The sequence below is a fragment of the Alligator mississippiensis genome, chromosome 13, assembly GCF_030867095.1.
Source record: "Alligator mississippiensis isolate rAllMis1 chromosome 13, rAllMis1, whole genome shotgun sequence".
NCBI classification, from domain to species: Eukaryota; Metazoa; Chordata; order Crocodylia; family Alligatoridae; genus Alligator; species Alligator mississippiensis.
In genome coordinates this window covers 30934973-30960346 of record NC_081836.1, presented here as the reverse complement: position 1 = coordinate 30960346, position 25374 = coordinate 30934973, and the positions used below count along the sequence as shown (strand labels likewise).

General features: G+C 44.1%; 1 protein-coding gene across 1 annotated transcript in view; it reads left to right on the top strand.

Annotated features, from left to right (window-relative positions):
- The window catches only part of LOC102557795 (ectonucleotide pyrophosphatase/phosphodiesterase family member 7-like), a 70250-nt gene that overhangs the window by 13577 nt on the left and 31299 nt on the right, over positions 1–25374 (top strand). The window contains exon 2 of the mRNA XM_006265109.2: positions 24144–24289. Within this exon, the coding sequence (XP_006265171.1) occupies positions 24144–24289 (146 nt within the window). The remainder of the gene's footprint in view (positions 1–24143; positions 24290–25374) is intronic.

Here is a 25374-nt window from a genome sequence, read left to right as displayed (position 1 = left end):
CAGGCAGTCCTCGACTTACAACGTTTAGAGTTACAACATTTAGCACTTATAATGTTTATAAATTGACACCCTGTTGCAACTTTACAACGCCAGTTTTGACTTACAATGCTTGATCCGATGCAATGCCATGCCAGCGAACAAGTTCACTGCGTCGCTCATCTCCCTGGAGAACATCTGTCCAAACTTCCCTGGACGCTTTCTTTAAGAAAGCAGCCAAGACTCCAGAAAAATCTGGAGCCAAGACTCCTGAGAAGACTCCAGCCAAGAACCCTTCAAAAAGTCCAACTAAGAGCCTTTCAAAAAGTCCACCAGTCACCTCAAAGAAGTCCTTCCAAATCAATATGATTTCTATTTACAATATAAATATATTAATGTAGCTACATTACTCATCTATAATTGATCGAGTACAACATTCTGGGGTATTTTTGGTGAAAATAGGGTATCAGGCCTTGGTTCAGGAACCAACCCCCCATTTATAACATTGTTTCTTATGAGAAAACTGGTTCTGAGTTACAACGTTTCAACTTAAGACGCGGTTTTCAGGAAGCAATTGAGTCGTAAGTCCGATGACTGCCTGTACTGTACCTCATCTTCGGAGAGAAAAGCATGTTGGATGTAGATATACATGTAATTTGCAGAGACCACTTGACTCATTAGTGAAATGCTATCTCATCTAGGATGAAACAAAACAAGCTATGGATTTTAAATCATATGTGCCTCAAAAGTAGGCATTTTCCACCAATGAGCATTTCAGGTGTTTAAGAAATAATATAAAATAGATGTATTGTCTTAGCACAAGGAATGAAGAGTCTGATGCTAAATGCAATAACTTGCACTGGCAGTTTTATGACTCCAGAACGTAATTACCCAATTGAAATTTGGCTGAAACATCAGTTCCAAATCCATGATTCTTGCAAAAGAGGCTTTGGGAAAATTAGTGACCATAGGAGGTTAAGCCTCTAACTTCACACGTGCTTAAAAAGTAGACAACTTCTGGTGTCATGGGCCCCTAATGATGCTACAGTGCTGGAGGGAAGACCGCCATCTCTTGAACTAAGTCATCCACACTGCAACCTGAGGCACTTACTCTTAAGACAAATGCTACCTAGGCTTTTAAGTCAGGATAGGTAAAAGTTATTTCTCTGTGAACTAACAGTGAAGCTTCCTGCCTGACAATGCTGGATGAAAAGAAGCTGGTTCAAGAGTGCCTTATCGCTGTCTGTACCAGCCCAATCACCCAATCACTTGAGAAGAAGATGTTTATACTGGGAAACAAAAGAAAGTGAGTCTTTCACAGGATATGGCAGCAAATGTAGTCTGAGAATGGGAATCCACATGCTGGCCCTTCCCAGCATACATGAGAAATAGATTAACTAAATCAGAAAATCCTCTGCTGCTACGGCTTTGCCCCATTCTGCCTATTGCCACAAGAGATTATGGCACCTTTCTCTCTCTCACTTTCTCTCTCTCTCTCTCTGTGATACCAGAACCCTCATATGATATGCAGAAGTAGCCAAAATATTTAATAAAGAGTAGCTGCAGTTGAATGAAAATGTTCATACTTAATCAACTTTCCCTTCTCAGAGGACCTTACACTTTTTGTGATTCAGGCATGTTGACTCACTCAAAGGCACATTACAGATAGGACTGTACTTCTGAAACAAGTATTTAGCACCAAAATGCCATGATTACAAAGCAGAATTCAAGCAAGATCCTGAAATTAAAATTCTGAGAGCTGACAATGAGTGAAATGATCAAAATAATTGTTATTTATATCCATATGCAGAAAAACATTTATATTCTCAACGTACAAAATTTTTCTTATATTGTCGTTCCAATACAGTATTTCCATTTTTCTGAAATCTGTCAACACTGTACTTCCAATCCCCCAGTTGGCTTCCTGTTGCCTACCCTGTACCAGAAACTGGTATATAAGCAGCTTGATTCTTCCCTTTGAATTCAGGCAGAAGTCCAAACAAACTTCAATTGAGCAAAACTGGGACTTTTTACAGAGGCTGCAGATTGCTAACGCATTACAGCACAGTCTTATTATTCAAGGACATAGCTTATCAGTTGTTGCCCCCAAGAAAGCATCAATTACTGTGATGAGTAATACTGCTTGCTACATTTATAGCAGGGTTCAAGGTCAGCATGCTGAAAGAGAAAAATGAGTTGATAGTTTTAATTGCAGTTCCAAAGTTCCGTCATGTAATTACATGCTATTTATTTTTGCTTGTTATGTAGTGAGAATTAATTAAAATAAACAGATATGCTTGGAAACCACCTAGATTTTAACTACTTTATAAAATTAATAGAAACATTTTCAATAAAGAGAACACTCATGAAGAAAATAAATTACTCAGGAACTGATTTAATTACTATGTATTAGTGGTGAATTCATATAATACACTTAATGCAAATTACTTCTGTTGTGTGGCAGAGCATTGCCTAGTGGTTAGAAGGGGGCCTGAGGTTTGAGACTCTTGGCTGTTATTCCATGCACTGCCACAGAGTCAACGTATGCCCAGTAATAAAGTCTTGGCACAGAAGAAACTCTTCTGAACTATTTGCAAATCACTTTGCATATGTATGCCTCCATTTCTCATTTTACAGACTGATAGCCCTTTACTCATCTGCCTCACAAGGGCACTGTGAGACTTCATTTATGTTTGTAAAGCACTGTGCAGATATTTGCATGACACTGGAAATATAACTATAAATTTTGTCATTTTAAATTGAAAGCAGAATGGTAATTTAGGTTTCTAATTTTCTGCAATTGTAAGTATGATGTCTACAAACATGATAAGGGCTGTCCTTGAAACAAAGCATGGAGACTCACTAGTGAGGTATGGAATCTGGACTTTACCTATGATATCTAATCTACATAGCAATGACTATATTTCCCAAATGCCTTTCCCACATACTGAGCTCAATGTACATTTTCTGAAGATGGTCAACTGAACACAGGAATTGTCCCACACACAGACCATCTAACTGAGTATGCTGACTCTCACGCTGCCCAGAATCAGCCGCTTAAGAGAAAAGAATCTTGCAACGGGCAATGCTGGGATAATCTACCATTTCTGGCCATTAAAGGGAAAATTTCTTCCTGAAACCAAACCATTAGCTTATGCCCTGAAGCATGAGCCTCTTCTCTGTTTGTTTCAAAGTCTTGGTCAGGGGCCTGGAGAAGATATTTCCCAAGATATTATTACTGTAAGCGTTTTTATTACTTTGAGTGAAGGAGAATCCATTTCAAAGTGACTGATTACAGGTCCAAGACTGCAAAATTATCTGACACTCTCCTACATTATATGAATTCCATTCAGGCATCTCCTGACTGAAAAACAATTCTCTACAGGTCAGCCTTTTTTTAAGTATAATATATCCCTATTTTTTTTTTCTTTTCACAGAGGCTGTACTTACTGGTCCATCACCAGTAATGACAATGAACATTTTTGCAATCTCAGTTTTTATTACAAAGTGATTGAATAGCAGTAAGGATAAGTTATGCTGTGATACTAAGAAAATCCTGTCAAGTAAATGGTGTGTGAATGGAAAGTTCTAATGTAGTAGCATATATTTTCTCCCCCAATGAATCAATTGGAAATAAGAAGCTATCACTGCAGAGTTTCGGACAAAAGCTATCAAAAGTATCAAGCCTGATATTATAATTTTGTCAATTACAATTTTCAAGATCTAGCTGAATAGACAAGATACCACCTAGGTGAAAAAGAGAGCATTATTATATTTAAAGCAGACTACAGCAAAACATAAATGCAAGGGGCTTATTATTTTTCCCCTATAATATACTTCCTGCTGCTTCTCAGTTGCAAGTTTCCCGCTCCCACAGAAATGACATGCTGGGCAATATAGGCAGAACAAGTGCTGCACCTAGTGGCCTGATATAATGCCACACTGAGCATGAGCCATACCAGCTTGCAAGATTCCCTTCAGAGTCTCTGTGTTGCAAAACTTCTTCATTTGGGCTTTGATCTTTCAAGTCTTTGCTTGGTATAAGGGCAGGGTAGGTAAACTAGACAAACTCAAGTACTAGTGAAGGATGGAAAAAACAGGCATTCAGGACAAAATCCTTTCCTCTGAACAATTTGTTTCATGCTCACTCACTCCCCTACTCTCAAGGACGCTAATATAACATGACCAGCATGGGTAGAGAGTAAGCATATCTAAGAACATATGGTATTATGTATAATCTTCCTTCGTTATGAGGCACTTGATTCTCCAGCTTCTAGGCTGGAATAGGATTATATAACAACACTCTGATTATTAGAGGATCAAGTTGCTTCACACTTCCTCTTCTGCTCATATTTCTTTCTTTCTTCCTGGCTGTATGGCAGAGTTTCTGCCTACCATGCAGGTGATCTGAGTTCAAGTCCCAGCTTTGGTGACTTGGGATAAGTGAGCTAACAATTCTTTCTTTTTTTTTTTTTGCCTGCAGCTCAGATATGCAGCACCTTCTCTGTAAAGTGCCAGATCAAGCTCCTCAAGGTTTCAAATACCCAGCAAGTCCAGGGAATTGGGTGTGGAATAGTAGGGAGGGTCTGTTGTTGTTGCCATAGAAGAAAACAGGTGAAAAATGCCCAATTACTATCTTGGCCCAATATGTTCAAATACAATTTTCCATCGCTCTGCCTCTGTTGAAATGTTTCCCTAAATGAACTAGGAAGGAAGAATTAGGAATGATGAAGCAAATATTCAAGAAACACCATTCACAAGTCTTTTACTTGTGTCAAGTAAGCCTGCTGAATGGATTTACTCACCCATTCCTGTATACAGAGGGAAGCAAATACATCCATTTACAGCATTTAATGGGGGGATCTTTTAGTGGGGACTTCAATGGGCTTCAGATTTGATCCCCTCATCTTTTACTGTCATCCCATTCTGATGCACTGCTTTCTATTATCTGCCCTTCAGACTCGTTCTACCTTACAGACTCTCTCCGTGTACCTTCTAGCCCCTGTATTGTAGCATTCTCATGGTAGAAACTGGAATGCATTGTGAGATAGTCATATGAAAGGTAAATATTAATAATAAACAGCACTGTACTGTAGTGCACTTGCTATTGCAAACAACATGAAGTCATCTGAAAGTGTTGAAAAGCTTTTTTCATTTGTTTTCAAGAAAAGGTTTAATGATATGAGCAATCAATAGAGTTTGTGCTGGAAAAATGCCTTCAGAATCATTTCTATTGACATGCCAAGGCTATTTTATTTCAGCGAGTTGGTTTGAATGTTAAAAAGAAGCATTTGATGCCAACAGAAATGTGGGAAAAGGAATAAAAGAATTCTTTTGCTTTTGATTTTCTGTTGATAGTTAAATATAGGTTTTGTTAGTGTCTGCACTAACACATTTCTCTATTTGTTGATTTGAGTTGACTACATCATAAAGTTGTACCTTGCTTGATTTCTCTAGCCAATTCATCTGTTTCTCTAAGTGAAACTCTCTGGGAAACTGCCCTCATACAGCCACAAAACACTCAGTTAGAGTTCAGGAAATGTACAGACAGTTTTACTGCCATAGTTGAAAGAAATGGTTTCATAGCCTAAGAATCACTTTTTCAACACTGTAAAGACCCTGGAACCATTGATACATGCAGCATTTACCCACATCCTATCTTAAGGCTCAGACGGAGACCAAATTCTCTTCTGGTTTTGACTCCAGCAAAATTATGCCAGGAGGAAGTTTGGCCCTTTTACTTTCTTGTTACATCACAAGAAACATGCCTGCATGTGAACTGCTACAATGATTCAAACCTGAAGTCCATCCAGTCTCCTACAGTGGCAGGCCCCAAGAGCTTCAGAGAAAGGGCAATAGGCAGATGTGTGATCATTGGCCCCTTATGGAGATACCATCCTTGGGATTTTTCCCTCTTTTCTCCCATCCTGATTTTTCTTTTAATTTTGATTCAAATGAAGCATAACATAAAGACTAGACCAGAGGGGCTCTGAGCAACCCTAAGCAGTGTAAGCATATCCCCCAACTTCACCCAATGGCTCCCTCAAGACAGAGCCACAAGGTAGCACTAGGGCTTAAGGCTGCTTCTGAGCCACCTACCCTGCCTATTTGTGATGTGCAACAGCATCAAAGGGCAAGATTAAGTTGGCAGGGCTTATTTTCTCCATGATGAACCCACTTTCTACAGGGCAATAGCACAGTGGTAACCTAAGTGTCATCAACTGTTAGTAGAACTTGGATTTCTATAGTCCATAATGGTGCATCACTGCCTACAGCCCTCTGATTTTAAGGAGGTTTAGGCCCCTAAATGCCTTCAAGAAGTTGAAGCTATAGGTGCCTACGTCACTTTTGAAATAATAACACCAAAGCTCAGTGGGGGTCAGTGACACAGCCAGGAAGTAGTTTAACTATGAAGCTATTCTGCAGAGGGGCAGAGTCAGAGGGGGAGCATCAGGTGTGATGCTGTAGTGGGTGGCTGCTATAGACCACCAAACCAGGAGGATGAGGTGGGTGAGACTGTCTTTAAACAGCTAACAGAAGTTTCCCAATCACAGACCCTGGTTCTCTTGGGGAACTTGAGTCACCCTGATATCTGCTGGGAGCGCAAAACATCAGTGCACAGGAAATCCAGGAAGTTTTTTGAAATGTGCTGAGGACAATGTCCTGGTACAAATGGGCCATGCTCTTCTTGACCTGCTGCTCACAAACAGGAAATACTAGGTGGGAAATGTAGTGGAAAGGAACGAAGAACAGCAGCAGAGCAAGGACCCTGGACTTCAGAAAAGGAGACTTTGACTCACTCAGGGAACTCAAGGGCAGGAGCCCCTGGGAGGCCAGACTGAGGGGGAGAGGAGTCCAGGAGAGCTGCTCGTATCTTAAAGAAACCTTACTGAGGAGACAAGAACAAACCATTCCAATGAGCGGGAAGACTAGCAAGTATAGCAGAAGACCAGCTTGGCTTAGCAGGGAACTCTTCAGTGAGCTAAAACACAAAAAGGAAGCTTACACGAAGTGGAAACTTAGACAAACAACTGGGGAGGAGTATAAGAGGGATACAGGGATGAAATCAGAAAAGCCAAAGTGCAATTGGAGTGGCAGCTAGAAAGGGACATAAAGGAAAAACAAGAAGGGTTTCTAAAAGTATGTTAGTAACAAGAGGAGGATCAAAAAAATTCTGGGCCCATTACTGAATGGGGGAGGCGGAAAAGGCTCAAGTACTGAATGCCTTTTTCATCTTGGTCCCCAGAGGCCCAAGTAGTCATTTCCCAGACTACTGCACCTGGCAGCACAGTTTGGTGACCAGGTGAGCAGCTGACAGTCATGAAAGAACAGGTGAGGAACTATTTAGAAAAGATGGACATGTATAAGTTCATGGGACCAGACAGGATGCAGATGAGGGTGCTGAGGAAGTTGGCTGAAGTGATTGCAGAGATGCTGGCCATTGTCTTTGAAAACCTGTGGCAACTGGGGGAGGTTCCAGTTGACTGTAAAAGGGCAAATATAGTGCCCATCTTTAAGAAAGGGATGAAAGAGGATCCAGGGATCTACAAACCAGTCCCCCTCATCTCAGTCCCTGAAAAAATCATGCAGCAGGTCCTCAAGGAATCCATTTCTAAGCACTTGGAGGAAAAAAAAGTGATCAGAAACAGTTAGCATGGATTTGCCAAGGGATAATCATGCCTGACCAACCTCATTGCCTTCTATGATGAGATGACTGGCTCTGTGGACATGGGGAGACCAGTGGATGTGGTATACCTTGATTTTAGCAAGGCTTTTGATATGGTCTCCCACAGCATTCTCGCAGGCAACCTATGGAATTACAAACTGGATGAATGGACTGTTAGGTGGATAGAAAACTGTCTGGATCATCAGGCTCAAAGGGTAGTAATCAATGGCTGGATGTCTAGCTGGCAGCTGGTATCAAGCAGAGTGCTCCAGGGGTCCATTCTGGGGCTGGTTTTGTTCAGTGTCTTCACCAACAACCTAGAAGATCGGATGGAGTGTACCCTCAGTATGTTTGCAGACGACACCAAACTGGGGGGTGTAGTAGATATGCTGGAGGGTAGGACTAGGATGCAGAGAGACCTAGACAAATTGCAGGATTGGGCTAAAAGAAATCTCATGAGATTCAACAAGGACAGGTGCAAAGTCCAGCACTGAGGATGGAACAATCCAGTGCACTAATACATGCTGCAGCTCTGCAGAAAAGGACCTGAGGGTTACAGTGGATAATAAGCTGAATATGAGCCAAGTATGCCCTTAGTGCCAAGAAGGCTAATGGGATACTTAGCTGCATTGGTAGGGGTAGTGCCAACAGATCAAGGCAAGTGATTCTTCCCCTCTATTCAGCACTGGTGAGGTCACATCTGGAGTACTGTGTCCAGTTTGGGGCTCCCCATTACAGAAAGGATGTGGACAAATTGGAGAGTCCAGTGAAGGACAGTGAAAATGGTGAAGGGGCTGGGTCACATGACTTTTGAGGAAAAAGGCTGAGGGAGCTGGGTTTATTGAGTCTGGAAAAGAGAAGACTGAGAAGGGATTTAATAACAACCTTCAACTACCTGAAGAGGGGTTCCAAAGAGGATGGAGTTAGACTGGTCTCAGTGGTGGCAAATGACAGAACAAGGAAGAACTGTCTCAAGTTTCAGCAGCAGAAGTTTAAGTTGGATATTAGGAAAAACTCTCTCAGAAGGATGGTAGTAAAGCACTGGAACAGGTTACCGAGAGTGGTGGTGGAATCTCCATCCTTGGAGACAAAGCTTTTACAAAGCTAGAAAAAGCCTTGGCTGGAATGATATAATTGGAGGTGGTTCTGCTTTGAGCAAAGGGTTGGACTAGATGACCTCCTGAGGTCCCTTCTAACCTAATTTTCTATGATTCTAGGATTCATTTGCATAATTTAAAAAAAGGAAAAGCAGCATTATGGCAATAAAATACAATGTGTCTCTTATTCTTTCTATTCTCTCATGTTTTTTTCTTTCCTTTCCCAAATTGTTTCCACATACCCATCAAATCTCCCTCTACTGCCACTTGTGAGAATTAGATGAATACAAGCTACAGAAGTGGGCCTCAAACCAGACACCCAACCTGAAAGCTCCAAACTTTGGAGAAGCTCCAAACTATCCCTAGGATCACTTGCTAGATCTCTAACTCATCTCTGCTGACTGGCAGATTCTTCTTGCTCTACCTATCTGTCTGTCTTTCAATATAGGATAAAATGTAATATCTACCCATCTGATCAAAACCTCCTGAAATTAAAAGACCCACTTGACTTCAATAGACTTTGGATTGAGTCCTAAGAGCTTCAAGTGTCATTGCAAACGTTAGTATCTCTAGGTCCCTTTTAACTCATCTCGCTCAGTAAATTTAGTCAATTTACAAAAGTCCCTTCTATGGTTGATTTCTGAACCCACACTGTTTAGGTGGGTTAGAAATTTGCCCCAAACTAGTTCTTCTAGCATTGAATATATCAGTTTATGTCCAACTGGCTCTGAACTGAGTTTGTAAAGACAAAGCAGGGAGATCGAGAGGGAAAGTTAGCATAAAGGAGAAGGTAATATCTTTCAAATATAAAATGAGCAACTGGTAACGTGCAAACCAGAGGGACTGTAAATTTTAAAAGAAAAAAATCCACATAACACCTAGCTGAAAACACCCGACATGAGTGGGAGCTTTATGCTGCTTCCAACAAATCTGATTAAAGTTCTGGCATATAATTGTTAGGAACATGGTTAAACAAAACTATAAAACCCACTCGAGTAGCACTCTTCTTGAAGAGCAGCTCATAGCAATTGAAAATTCCTAAAATTAAATGAAGATCCAAAAAACTGGCAAGTGAAGAGTGCAATGAAAAATGTGCTAACACTGATAGAGGAAAAAACAAAGAATGCTGGCCTCTTTGTAATATACCCATATTCATTAGCAGCAAAGTAATAAAAGTCTGCATCCCACAGCACTAAGTGATAAAAAAAAAGATCTTTATTTAGGGAAAGGAAAGGATTTTTGGAGCCTAGATCAAGAGCCACATGGACAGGAGCAATTACATGCATGCACGACTCCCTGAAAACACATCCATGGGCAAAACAAGTTAAGCACTGTAGAACAGGGCAGGCCAACCAGCAGAATTTACACTGGGGTGCACACACCATCATTGCTGGCCATGCAACTGGTATAATAGCTAATAAGTCCAGGAGAACTCCAGCCAAATAATCAGATTTGGAAGAAGCATGACTACACAAAGAAAGAGCTGTTTAATTACATGTGTAAATTAACTATGTAGAGCCAACAATACTCAGTAATATTCTGCTATGTGCCAGTAGCACTACCAATAGCTGCATGTAAATGAAACAGAAGCATCCAAGATTTAATGCATCAGCATGGGGCCTACATGCAGAAATGCCCTGGCTTAAGAAAAGGTTCAGTCAGGTTCACTCCTGACAGTAGTACACTGATCTATTTTAAGATATCTAAAAATGTGCAACTCATGCCAACAAACAAGCAAGTGGAGCAATCTTTACACTCTATGCCAGGGGGGTTCAACCTTTTTTGGTTAGTGTACCCCAAGTGGCCGGTTGAGAAGCAGGAAGTCCCCAGGCCAGTTGACGAGTTTCCCCCACATGCAGCAGCAAAACCAGAAACGCCAGTGGCAAAACCAGAAGCACCACTGGCAAAACTGGAAGTGCCCTCATTTCTCCGCACCTCTGCTACATAGCCCCTGGGGCCTTCCCAAGTAGTCCCACAAGTGCGCGTACCTCTGGTTGACAACCCCTGCTCTATGCAGCTTAAGAGCATGATCTAAAGAGAAACAAATGGCCCACAATGAGGAATCTATCACCCGCCCCCAATGCCACATTTTCAAGGAACCACTCAACCAAACATGCCCATCCTCATGTTGCTGGTGATCCATGCAGAAGCATGAAATGGACGTCTCAGAGAAATCAAAGAAATCATAGAAAATTAGAAGTGGAAGGGATCTCAGGAGGTCATCTAGTCCAACCCCCTGCTCAAAGCAAGACCATCCCCAACTAGATCATCCCAGCCAAAGTTTTGTCTAGCTGGGTCTTAAAAACCTCCAAGGATGTAGAGTCCACAACTTCTCTGAGTAATCTGTTCCAATGTTTTACTATCCTACAAGTGAGAAAATTCTTCCTAAAATCTAACATAAACTTTCCTTGCTGCAACTTGAGACCATTGCTCCTTGTTCTAGCATCTGCCACCATTTAGAGCAGTCTAGCTACATCCTCTTTTGAAACACCCTTCAAGTAGTTGAAGGCTGCTATTAAATCCCACATCAGTCTCCTCTTCTCCAAACTAAATAGGCCCATTTCCCTCAGCCTCTTTTCTTGAGTCATATACCCCAGCCTTGCCACTGTTTTCACTGCCCTCCACTGGACTCTCTCCAATTTGTCCATATCCTTTCTGTAGTGGGGGACCCAAAACCGAGCACAGTACTTGACATGTGGCCTCACCAGTGCTGAATAGAGGAGAATAATAACTTCCCTGGACCTCCTGGTAACACTCCTACCAATGCAGCCCAGTATGCTGTTAGCCTTCTTTGCAACAAGGGCTCACTGTTGGCTCATATTCAGCTTATTGTCCACTGTAACCCTCAGGTCCTTTTCTGCAGAGCTGCTGTCCGGCCAGGCAGTCCCCAGCATGTATTAGTGCATGGGATTGTTTCATCCTCAGTGCTGGATTTTGCACTTGTCCTTGTTTAACCTCATGAGATTTCTTTTGGCCCAATCCTCCAATTTGTGTAGGTCTCTCTGCATCCTAATCCTACCCTCCAGCATATCTACTACTCCCCCATTGGGTGTCATCTGCAAACTTGCTGAGGGTACACTCCATCCTATCTTCCAGGTCATTAATGAAGACATAGAATAAAACTGGCCCAAAGACCAACCCCTGGGGCACTCCACTTGATACTCGCTGCCAACTAGACATCAAGCCACTGATTATAACCCTCTTAAGTCCGATGCTGCAGCCATTTTTCTATCCATCTTACAGTCCATTCTTCTAGCCCATACTTCCCAGCTTGCCTGTGGAACTGTTGTGGGAGACTATCAAAAGCCTTGCTAAAATCAAGGTATACCACATCCATTGTTTCCCTGCATCCACAGAGCCAGTCATCTCATCACAGAAGGCAATGAGGTTGGTCAGGCATGACTTGCCCTTGGTGAATCCATGCTGACTATTCCTGATTACCTTCTTTTCCTCCAAATGCTTTGAGAAGGCTTCCTTGAGAATCTACTCCATGATTTTTCCAGGGACTGAAGTGAGGCTGACTGGTCTGTAGTTCCCTGCATCAGTGCCCTTTCAGAACATGCCAAGAAATGTGCAGGACTAATATATGCACTTACATGTGTAGAACAAAGAGTTTTACTCCCCTCATACAACAGAAAACATGAGGAGACATGGCTGGCTCCCCCAGAAAATACCCGCCTTTGGATTGGTATATTGGTACTCAGGGTAAGAGCCATGACTGCAGACTATGAGCCACAGTGTAGGGGAATAAGCAGAAGGAAGGCTCCTTTTATCCTCTTTTTGTGCGCTTTCTCAGGATCTTCTGCCATATCATTCCAAGCTGGTCCTATTTACATTTAGCTCTTTTAATCCTCTGTCTGTGACTAGTTTTCTCCAACAGTATTCCAGTTGCACACATGTTTCTGGTAACTTAAGCACCTTGGCCGCATCCAGATGAGCACAGCCGTACGGTAGGTGGTGTCGCAGACACGTCTGCAGTGCCACATACTGCACATTCAGCTGTGCTGTAAAGGAGCAGCACAATGTGGGAGTTTTGCCCTGGGATACCCAAGGGTCAAAAAAACCTGCAAAAAACAAAAAAAGGCAGAGAGGCCTCAAAACCAGAGCCTGGCTGCCCAGAGCCACAATCTGACTGCCGGACAGGCTCCAAGTGGTAGGATCGCCACTGCTGCAGCCCTAGGAGGCCCCAGGACCCCAAGCAAGGCTGCTGGGGACAGCCCAGTGCTGGCCCCAACCTCCCCTATCCCACCCATGGCAACCTGCTGTGCAACAAACGGTGCATGGCACAAGCATTCCCCAGGGACAACTAGCAGCAGCACAAGGTGTCCTGATACTAGTTGTCCCCAAGGAACCAAATGTCTGTGCTCATGTAGACAGCCTTTGTGTTTTTCTTTCCCTGGTAGAATTACTGCTACTTTTTCCCCTCTCTCCAACAAGACTGCATGTGCTCATACAGACATACACTTAGGCTACTCTGTACCTGTGGGCACAAATCTGAGTAGATCTTTCTCGATCAAACTTCAGGACTCCTCTTCCACAAAGGATGAACACAAATCAGGCCTTCTCTAGAAATTCAAAGAGGGAGGCTGGCATAAGAGGCATGGTGATCTAACGGTCAGCATTCAGGACTGGGCATCAAAAAGAATTACATACTAGTCCCAGTCCTCTCCTTGACTTAGTGTGTGATCTTGGCCAGGTCACCACTCTCTGTTGAAACTTTGTGGTGGTGCTATCATTGAGTATTATGCAGAGCTGGATTTTCCTTTGTCTTTCTCTGCATTATACCATAATGAATAACTAATTACAGTCTTTGAAAACAAACATTGCTTTGTATTACTAGCACCAGAAGCAAGACTAACAGTGGTAGATTAGCAAAAATCATCAAATTAAAAAAGGGAGCTGGCATTGTGTAAATGCTACCAAAGGAACCAGGAACCAAGTGACACCATCTGTACTTCATGGAACACAAAAGAATGACAAATATGAAGGTACACATAAACACAGGTGCCCAGTGAGAAGACAGAATTCAGTTGTGACTGTCTATTTACATCTACTGAAAAGATAATCCTTTCAAGTCATATAGAACAGCGTGTCTGAACCCATGGGTCGTGACTCAAAAGTGGGTCACAAGAATATATGAAACAGTTGTGAACAAACTTTAAAAGTGGATTCTCCTTTAAAGAAAAAAAAATGTGGGAAACTGTGGCTTTTCCCTTATAGGCTGGCGGAGTTCCAGCTGGCAAGGGGCTGCTTGGGGCTGTTTGGGCCCCCCTGCCCCACACACCTGCCCCCTGCCCCACACACTGTGGGGCTGGGGCCTGGGGGCAGTGGGTTTGAAGTAAGGGGTACTGGGACAGGACTGGCCATTGATGGGTCCTGTTATAAAAAAGGTAGAGAACCATTGATATAGACCAAAGAGCCAGTAGACAGACCTGTGCTTTGTTCTCTGAGTGTTTACCATCCTTATTAATGCAATTGTCCTATCTTTGGTTATTTCTTTCAACAACAATTTGATATAGCAGTTCTAATAATAATAATACATCTTTACATTTTTCCATCTCTGGCCAGGCAAGAGTTATTTTGCCACTTGAATGTTTAAACAGTGGATTCTCCCCTCCCTCCAGAATGAAATTACTGTTAATGGATAGCACTTAGAGCTGTATAAATAAATGTATTTTCATTTGCTGGCCACACATAAATAAATAAATAAATTATTTTACCTTTTTAAAATGTCAAGTTAGGTAACTTTCAAAATGAAATGTTGATTCAAGAGGAAAAAATTAATACCTCATTTAACAAATAAGTAAACAAATAAGTAAAAAAACCCTAATTTAACAAATAAGTAAATAAAGTTTTAACTTTTCCTCATATTTTCCAATTTTTGCCTGAAATAATTCAATGTATTCATGAATTTGCATTGAATTATTTCAGTCGTTTTGGAACACAGTATATTTTTTCAGGCCTAACAGCAATGTCCTTCTAAGACAATCAATACTGGAGGGGAAACACAGTCAGACTCTAACAAGTATTTTTTGGCTTCCTTGTTCTTTAGTTAGACTGAGTATCTTTTTGTGTGTACCAGCAAACATAGACCTCTGGACCTGCACAAGAGTGGCTACGGAGTCAGCTTGCACAGAGTGCCTGCTTTCATAATTGGTGTAATGCCACTAGTTCTAGCTCAAGGGTAAAGCTGGCACAGATATATCTAGCACTGGATGCATCTAAACATGCATTTGATCTGGGATCAGTTTACCTGTGAGTAAACCACTCATAAGTAAACACTCCTGGGCATATTGGTGACACATAGGAGGTGCACATGCACCCTGTGAAACCAGCCATGCACCCCCTGGAAGTGTCAGCCACGAAACCAGAAGTACCAGCGGAAGTTTGTGATTGGCCACTGGGGGAACCCCCCCACCTCCTGGTCAGGGATCTGGTGCCCCCCAGACTCAGGAGGCACCAATCACCCATGCCTGGACAGGTGTCTACACATGCAGAAAACTGGACACATTACTCCAGATGTGGTATCACCAATGCTGAATAGAAGAAAATAATCACTTCCCTTGACCTGCTGGCAACACACCTACCAATGCAGCCCAGTATGCCATTAGCCTTCTTTGCAACAAGGGCTCACTGTTGGCTCATATTCAGCTTATTGTCCACTGTAACCCCCAGGTCCTTTTCTGCAAAGCTGCTGCCCATCCAGTCAGCCCCAGCCTGTACGGGTACATGGGATTATTCCATCCTAAGTGCAGGACTTTGCACTTGTCCTTGTTGAACCACCTGAGATTTCTTTTGGTCCAATCCTGCAATTTGTCTAGGTCACTCTGAATCCTACCCCTACCCTCCAGCATATATACTACTCCCCACAGCTTGGTGTCTTCTGCAAACTTGCTGAGGCTGCACTCTATGCCATCTTCCAGGTCATTGATCAAGACATTGGACAAAACCGGCCCCAAGACTGACTGCTGGGGCACTCTACTTGATACTAGTAGCTATCAATTACTACCTTCTGACCCCAATGCTCCAGCCAGTTTTCTATCCACCTAACAGTCCATTCATCCAGCCTGTATTTCATTAGCTTGTCTGGAAGAAAGTTGTGGGAGACTGTATCAAAAGCCTTGCTAAAATCAAGGTATACCAATTCCACTGGACTCCCTATGTCCACAGAGCCAATCATCTCATCTTAGAAGGCAATCAGGTTGGTCAGGCATGACTTGCTGTTAGTGCTGAGTGTTCCTAATCACCTTCTTCTACTTCAAGTGCTTAGCAATGGATTCTTTAAGGATCTGCTCCATTATTTTTCCCGGGACTAAGATGAAGCTGACTGGTCTGTAGTTCCCTGGATCTTCTTTCTTCCCTTTCTTAAATATGGGAACTATGTTTGCCCTTTTCCAGTCATCTGGGACCTCTCCTGATTGTCATGAGTTTTCAAAGATGATGACCAGCAGCTCTGCAGTGACATCAACCAACTCCCTCAGCACCCCTGGGTCCATCCGATCCAGCCCCATGAACTTGTACATGTCCAGCTTTTCTAAATAGTCTCTAACCTGTTCTTTCACCACTGCTGGCTGCTCACCTCCCCCCCAAACTGTGCAGCCTGGTACAGCTGTCTGGGAGATGACCTGGCCTGTGAAGATTGAGGTAAAAAAGGCACTGAGTACTTCAGCCTTTTCTGAATCCTGTCTCATTAGGTTGCCTCCCCCATTCAGTAAGGGACCCACGCATTCTCTGATTCTCCTCTTGTTCCTTCCGTACTTGTAGAAAACCTTGTTACCCTTCACCTCCCTTGCTAGCTGCAACTTGATTGCGCTTTGGCCTTCCTCACTTCATCCCTGTATACCCAAGCAATGCTCCTATATACCTCCCTAGTTATTTTTCCAAGTTTCCACTTCTTACAAAATTCCTTTTTGTGATTTAGTTTACTGAAGAGTTTTCTGCGAAGTCAAGCTGCTCTTCTGCCATACGTGCTAGTCTTCCTGCTCATTGGGATGGTTTGTTCCTGCACTATCAGTAAGGCTGCTTTAAAGTACAGCCACCTCTCCTGGACTCCTCTCCTCCTGAGACTGGCTTCCCAGGGGATCCTGCCCATGAGTTTCCTGAGCAAGTGAAAGTCTGCTCTTCTGAGGTCCAGGGTCCTTACCCTGCTGCTCTCCAGCCTTCCTTTCCTCAGGATCCTAAACTCAATTATCTCATGGTCACTGCTGCCCAAGTTGCCATCTATTGCCCAAGTTGCTTTGTACATTTTGTACAAAGCGAATTAGCCTAGCAAGAGCTCTGTGCTCATACAACTACAACCACCTCTCATTCCTGAGCTAGCTGGTGCAGAGGAAGCTTGCCATTTCACCATGTGGAAATAACCTTGATATCTTGTCTAACACAACATTCTGAGTGTCATGATTCATAGATTCATAGATTCATAGATGTTAGGGTCGGAAGGGACCTCAATAGATCATCGAGCCCGACCCCCTGCATAAGCAGGAAAGAGTGCTGGGTCTAGATGACCCCAGCTAGATACTCGTCTAACCTCCTCTTGAAGACCCCCAGAGTAGGGGAGAGCACCACCTCCCTTGGGAGCCCGTTCCAGACCTTGGCCACTCGAACTGTGAAGAAGTTCTTCCTAATGTCCAGTCTAAATCTGCTCTTTGCTAGCTTGTGGCCATTGTTTCTTGTAAACCCCGGGGGCGCCTTGGTGAATAAATACTCACCAATTCCCTTCTGTGCCCCCCGTGATGAACTTAAAGGCAGCCACAAGGTCGCCTCTCAACCTTCTCTTGCGGAGGCTGAAAAGGTCCAGTTTCTCTAGTCTCTCCTCGTAGGGCTTGGTCTGCAGGCCCTTGACCATACGAGTTGCCCTTCTCTGGACCCTCTCCAGGTTATCCACATCCTTTTTGAAGTGTGGCGCCCAGAATTGCACGCAGTACTCCAACTGCGGTCTGACCAGCGCCCTATAGAGGGGAAGTATCACCTCCTTGGACCTATTCGTCATGCATCTGCTGATGCACGATAAAGTGCCATTGGCTTTTCTGATGGCTTCGTCACACTGCCGGCTCATGTTCATCTTGGAGTCCACTAGGACTCCAAGATCCCTTTCCACCTCTGTGCCACCCAGCAGGTCATTCCCTAGGCTGTAGGTGTGCTGGACATTTTTCCTCCCTAGGTGCAGCACTTTGCATTTCTCCTTGTTGAACTGCATCCTGTTGTTTTCTGCCCACTTGTCCAACCTATCCAGGTCTGCCTGCAGCTGTTCCCTGCCCTCCGGCGTGTCCACTTCTCCCCATAGCTTTGTGTCATCTGCAAACTTGGACAGAGTATGAATGATGGAGGCATTGCTTTTTATTTACACTAAAGACCCCAATATACTGTCAGAATAAGGGCCTGATTCTACCACCTTTCCTTTCATGGATTACCAAGACTAGTTGTATGTAATCTATTTGAAATACCGGTAAATACAGTGTGAGTTTATTGCCAAGTTAATACCCTGCCATTTTCCTCTTAATAGGACTGTCTGTTTTTTAAATGTAACTCCCATCCCTGGGTTGCAAGGGTGTTTAAGCAAAGCATGTGGGGGCACCCCAAGCCGAGGAAAATCAGACCCAGAGGGCTGCGGTGAACTACAGCCCTAAGGCTGTTTTGAGGGCTAGCAAAAGGGGAAGTGGAAAAAAGGAGCTGCAATGTGGGGGCTATTTTGCCCAGAGTCCTGTGGAAGGAACAGGGGAGAGGTCTTGATCCCTGATGTGCTCTTCACACCACTGAAAGAGACCCCAGGGAGACTGCAGAGGAGCCAAGCCTAAGTACAGCTGGGAGCTGGATTGACTTGCCCACTGAGGAGACCCGAGCAGAGAGAGAATCTGATTGCACAGACAAAGCAGGGCCTTTGTTACTTGCACTTAAAAGGCTGCATAAGTTAATTCATCAATGTGATTGTGTAGCAGTGAAAGTTCTAGTGCCATCTGAGACAGCTGGGGCTGTGCACAAGGTGAGGAGTCTCACCCTGAAGGGTCCTTGTGAGACTATTGGAGTTGGGGTTTTAAGTTGCGCTGCTGAAAGGAATAATTTTGTGATCAGGTTTCCATGGTGGGTTACAGCTTGCTGTTTGGATGCTTAAGTATAAATATATCAAACTTGTTTGTACCCTTCCATTAAACTGAGATACTTCTGGAGAAAATGAGTCAGCACTGCCCAACACCCGCACCCTCTTACAAAAGGGGTTATAATAAATATGATGATGCCAGTGAAAATCCATGAAACTCCATTTTCCCCCTTCTTTCCAGTACTTACTCTTGGCTAGGCAGTATTGGTCAATCCATTAGCTTTCAAAGAGTATTTTAGAAACTCAAAGCCGCATCCTGGCCACTGCTGCAATGGTGCTGAAGCCTATGGGAATGAAGCATTTCACATCTCACACTTGTGGAATTGGCCTAACACTGGGATGACTAATCTTCACAAGCAAAATGGAAATTTAGACCATTGTTTTGATTACCCTCCCCCCTACTATTTTCCTTTTAAGAGCACAGATCTGTCTCTTGATGTCTGCAACAGCACAGCATTACACAAGCAAATGGGTTTTGGCAGGTGTCTGATATAATTACCTATGGATACGTGACATCAGATGCCCACCATATATTTTCATGGCGGCAAACTAATCTATAAGAAACAAAAAATATCTCAGCATGACAGTTTTGAGATAGTGGGACAGCAAACTCCCAGTGACTTAAGTTCAGGAATCCCAGATGAGATTGGACGAGTTAAATGGTTTGTCATTGATTCATGATTCATCTAACTTGTTCCTTGAATCAGCTTTCCTATTCCATGCAGAAGCTTATGCTTTGTATTGTTTTAGCTCATCCATACATCTACACCTATTCCAGTAGTAGACTGTTATGAGACAAGATATGTGCACTCCATAGTTCTGGTGACATAGTCCATTCATTCAAAGATAAAAGCAACTCATGCCTGCTTTATTACAAGGTCATTGTTACATAACACCTTGCATCCCAAAATGCTATTTCTTCCCACTTAACTAATTTTACAATTTTGCAAGCTATATACAAGATGCCAAGTAATTGTTTCCCCCACACAACTACAAATATAGCAATTTAGCAATTTCCAGATCAAAACAGCTATTTAGCAGCCTGCAGCAACACTGCAAAGTAGATTAGGATAAGGAGTGAAAGAAAAAGGGTCATGCTTCTCTTGACCTGCTGCTCACAAGCAGGGATGAATTGGTGGGAAATGCAGTAGTGGATGGCAACTTGGGAAGCAGTGACCACGAGATGATTGAGTTCAGGACCCTGAGAAATGGAAGGATGGAGAGCAAGGACCCCAGACTTCAGAAAAGCAGCCTGGGACTTGCTCAGGGAACTCATGGGCAGGATCCCCTGGCATGCCAGTCTGAGGGGGAGAGGAGTCCAGGAGACCTGGCCATACTTTAAAGAAATCTTATTGAGAGGACAGAAACAAACCATCCCAATGAGCAGGAAGACTAGGAAGTATGTAGAAGACCAACTTGACTTAGCAGGAAACTCTTCAGTAAAAAAATCACAAAGAGGAAGCTTATAAAAAGTGGAAACTTGGACAAATAACTAGGAAAGAATATAAGATCATTGCTCAAGCATGCAGGAATGAAATCAGGAAAGCCAAAGTGCACTTGGAGTTTCAACTAGCAAGGGAAGTGAAAAGTAACAAGAAGTTCCCACAAGTATGTCAGTAGCAAGAGCAGGATCAGGGAAAGTGCGGGTCCCTTACTGAATGGGGGACGCAACCTTGTGACAGAGGATGCAGAAAAGGCTGAAGTGCCCTATGCCTTTTTTGCCTCAGTCTTCACAGGCAAGGTCAGCTCCCAGACTACTGCACCTGGCAGCACAGTTTGGGGAGGAGGTGAGCATCCTTCAGTGGGGAAGGAACAGGTTAGGGACTATTTAGAAAAGCTGGATATATACAAGTCCATGGGGCAGGATGGGATGGACCCGAGGGTGCTGAGGGAGTTGGCTGATGAGATCGCAAAGCCACTGGCCATCATCTTTGAAAACTCATGGAGATCAGGAGAGGTCTTGGATGATTGGAAAAGGGCAAATATATTCCCCACATTTAAGAAAGGGAAAAAGGAGGATCCAGGGAACTACAGACCAGTCAGCCTCACCACAGTCCCTGGAAAAATCACAGAGAAGGTCCTCAAGGAATCCATTTCAAAGCACTTGCACAAGAAAAAATGTGATTAGTAACAGGGAACATGGATTCACCAACGATGCCATGCCTGAACAACCTGATTGCCTTCTAAGATGAGATGACTGGCTCTGTGGATGCAGGGAGACCAGTGGATGGGGTGTACCTTGATTTTAGCAAGGCTTTCGATACAGTCTCCCACAACAGTCTCACAGACAAGCTAAGGAAGTACAGACTGGATGAATGGACTGTTAGGTGGATAGAAAACTGGCTGGACCATTGGGCTCAGAGGGTAATAATCAATGGCTCGATGTCTATTTGGCAACCAATATCAAGTGGAGTGAACCAGGAGTCAATCCTGAACCTAGTTTTATTCAATGTCTTCATCAACTACCTGGAAGATAGGATGGAGTGCACCCTCAGCATGTTTGCAGATGACACAATGCTGTGGGGAGTACTAGACATGCTGGAGGGTAGGGGTAGGATTCAGAGCGACCTAGACAAATTGGAGGATTGGACCAAAAGAAATCTCATGAGGTTCAACAAGGACAAGTGCAAAGTCCTGCACTTAGGATGGAACAGTCCCATGCTCCGGTACAGGCTGGGGGCTGGGCAGCAGCTCTGCAGAAAAGGACCTGGGGGTTACAGTGGACAATAAGCTGAAAATGAGTCAGCAGTGTGCCCTTGTTGCCAAAAAGGCTAATGGCATACTGGGCTGCATTGGTAGGAGTGTTGCCAGTAGGTCCAGGGAAGTGAATATTCCCTTCTATTCAGCACCTGTGAAGCTACATCTGGAGTACTGTGTTCAGTTTGCCCCCCCTACAGAAAATGGACAAATTGGAGAGAGTCCAGCAGAAGGCAACAAAAATGGTTAGGAGACTGGGGCACATGACTTATGATGAGAGGCTGAGGGAACTGGACTTATTTAGTCTGGAGAAGAGGACACTGAGAGAGGATTTAATAGTAGCTTTCAACTACCTGAAGCGGGGTTCAAAGGAGGATGGAGCTAGACTGTTCTCAGTGGTGGCAGATGGCAGTACAAGGGGCAACTGTCTCAAGTTGCAGCAGGGGAAGTTTAGGTTAGATATTAAGAGATTTTTCCCACTTGAATGGTGGTGAAGCACTGAAACAGGATACCCAGAGAGGTTGTGGAATCTACATCCTCAGAGGTTTTCAAGACCCTGCTAGACAAAGCTTTGGCTGGGATGATCTAGTTCGGGATGGCCCTGCTTTGAGCAGTGGGGTGGACTACATGACCTCCTGAGGTCCCTTCAAATCCTAATTTTCTATGATTTTTTTGAAAATTCCACCACCAGCTGGAAAAGCAGTTAGCTAGGTAGAAGAATGCAATACCTATAGGAAAAAGTAACAATTACAAATAAGATTCCTGTAGGGTTATCAAGATGCATATTCTGTTTTACTCATACAATACAGAAGATGATTATCTGTTTTCCACTGTAGCTAACCACCAGATACCTGCTATTGCTTCTAGCTAATATATTCACTCTTTTTTCTCAGATGGTGAAGGACTTTTGAAACTAGAGTTCCCACCTCTAACCCTTGCCAAAAAACAAAGGTTACATGGAACAGGCATAGCCACTTACTTGATTAATTACTGCATTATGGTTCAAGGATCTTCATCTGTGTGACAATGGGTACATGTACATGTCATGATAGTTGCCCTTTCAGGCACTGCAACAGCCTGTCTCTCTGCACAAGTGGGATTTCCCAATGTTTTAAAACTCTTTTCAGAGTGTTAAAGTAAAACTGTTTGGGCGTAATTTAGTTTGACTTGCCGTGAATTAGGATGTGGAGAAGCTTGAGAGAGTGCAGAGGAGAGCCATGCACATAATCAGAGGTCAGGAAAATGGACCTTATGATGAGAGGCTGAGAGAAGGACTCTTCAGTCTGGAAAAGCACAGGCTCAGCAGTTATCCAGTGGCCACCTACAAGTTTATCAGGGGTACTCACCAGGATCTGGGGGAACATTTGTTCACCAGAGCGCTGCAAGGGATGACAAGGTCAAACGGTCACAAACTCCTCCATGACTGTTTCAGGCTGGACATAAGGAAGAACTTCTTTACTGTCCAAGCCCCCAAGGTTTGGAATAGACTGCTGCCGGAGGTGGTTCAAGCACCTACTTTGAACACCTTCAAGAGACATTTGGATGTTTATCTTGCTGGGATCCTATGACCCCAACTGAATTCCTGCCCCTTGGGGCAGGGGGCTGGACTTGATGATCTTCCAAGGTCCCTTCCAGCCCTAGTGTCTATGAGTCTATGTCTATGGAGTCACTGCATACAAACACAAAGGCACTCAAAGACATGTAATTACCTTCTTTTTGCACCAGGTGGTACTGAGCTATTTCTGTAGTTCAGGCCTTTGTCCACTAGCTGCTGCTTTCAATTGCTGCTGCTATTTTTTGTTTTTGTTTTGGCCCCTGCTCATCCCACTGTCCTGAACTGCCACCCCACTCCCCTGCTCCCACAGCTGCGCGGAGACAGGGCACGGTGCAGGGGTCCCTGGCCGGGTGGGGGGGCCAGGAGAGTGGCATTTCATCCCGATGTCCTGCAATGCAGGCATAGCACGATCCTGTAGTCCTTATACTGAAAGAAAAACTGTTAAGTTTTGTAATAAGTGTTCAAGGCACACATCTGTTTTAGAAACACAGCACCACCCACCCACCCACTCACCTGCCCACCTCACCGCCAGCACCAACAACCACAATCTCCAATGGTGATGTGGAGGAGGATGAAGAGCCAAGGCAGCAACCGCTCCTCTCACCCGATAGAAATGTATATTTCTGATATGATATATATAGTTTTTAAAAATTCATATATAAATTTACATTACTTTCTAACATGGGGGGGAGGAGAGGATGCACATGGCTTGGCATCAGGATCCCCACCACAGGGGTCACCAGCTGGAGACCAGATGGAGCCTAGGGGGTGCAAGTGTTAGGGTTTTGGGGCAACTGCAGCTTGGCAGGCAGGGGGGAGGGGAGGGCTTAACGTGAGGCTCTCAGCAGTGTGGTGTGGACAGTGGACGGGGGGGATTAGTAATACTGGGCATTACTTACACAAACCTGATGCACCAAAATAAACAAGTTTAAAATTTTTAATCCTTGTTAAGTTAATAAGTATTAAACACCGTGGCATATACAAATGCCCATAGTTATTATTTTCCTTTGGGAGATATTCTCCATGGTATCCCAAGTCTTGCCCTTTTCTATCTTCTAGGTCGCTGGATTGAAGATCATGGAGTGATTCATAATCTGATGTTTAACACACAAACCCTGAAGAAGTTTTCCCATAAAGAAACCCAAAACAAGACAGAATGGTGGGATAACGGAGTGCTGCCATTATGGATCACAGCTCAGAATCAGGTACTGCATAAAGTTTATAGTTTCATAGTATCATAGTTTAATAGTTGGTAGGGTCAGAAGGGACCTGAGCAGATCATCATCTCTGACCCCCTGCCATGGCAGGAAAGAGTATTGGGGTCAACAGCGCCGGCGAGGTGTTCATCCAGCCTCCTCTTAAAGACCCCCAGGTAGGAGCCAGCACCACTTCTCTCGGAAGTTGGTTCCAGATCCTAGCCACCCTGACTGTGAAGTAGCACCTCCTGATGTCTAGTCTGAATCTACCCTCTGCCAGCTTGTGACCATTATTTCTAGTCACTTCTGGGAGTGCTCGGGGGAACAGGGACTCCCCCAATGCCTGCTGGTCCCCTCTGACTAGTTTGTAAACAGCCACTAGATTCCCCCTCAACCTTGTCTTGTGGAGGCTGAACAGGTTCAGGTCCCTCAGCCACTCCTCGTAAGACCTGCCCTGCTGACTCCTGATCATGCGGGTGGCCCTCCTCTGGACCCTCTCAATGCTGTCCACATCCCTCCTGAAGTGCGGCGCCCAGAACTGGATGCAGTACTCCAACTGCGGCCTGACCAGTGCCACATAGAGGGGGAGGATCACCTCCTTGCACCTGCTTGAGATGCATCTGTGGATGCATGGCAAGGTGTGATTGGCCTTCCTGACCACGTCCTCACGCTGGTCAGCCCATGTTCATTTTGGCATCAATAATGACTCCAAGATCCTTTTCTGCCTCTGCACTGACGAGAAGGGAGTTCCCCATCCTGTAGGTCTGCTGCTGGTTCTTCCTCCCCAGGCGCAGTACCCTGCACTTGTCAGTGTTGAAACCCATCCTGTTCTCATCCGCCCACCTCTGCAACCTGTCCAGGTCCAATTACAGCCTATTCCTCCCTTCTAGCGTGCCCACTTTTCCCCACATCTTAGTGTCATCTGCAAATTTGAACAGGGTGCTTTTTACCCCCTCATCCAAGTCACTGATGAAGATGTTGAACAGTGCGGGTCCGAGGACTGAGCCACATCTCTCCAGGTCAAAAAGGACCCATCGACCACCACTCTCTGGGTGCGGCACTCCAGCCAGTTAGTGACCCATTTGACTGTGTAG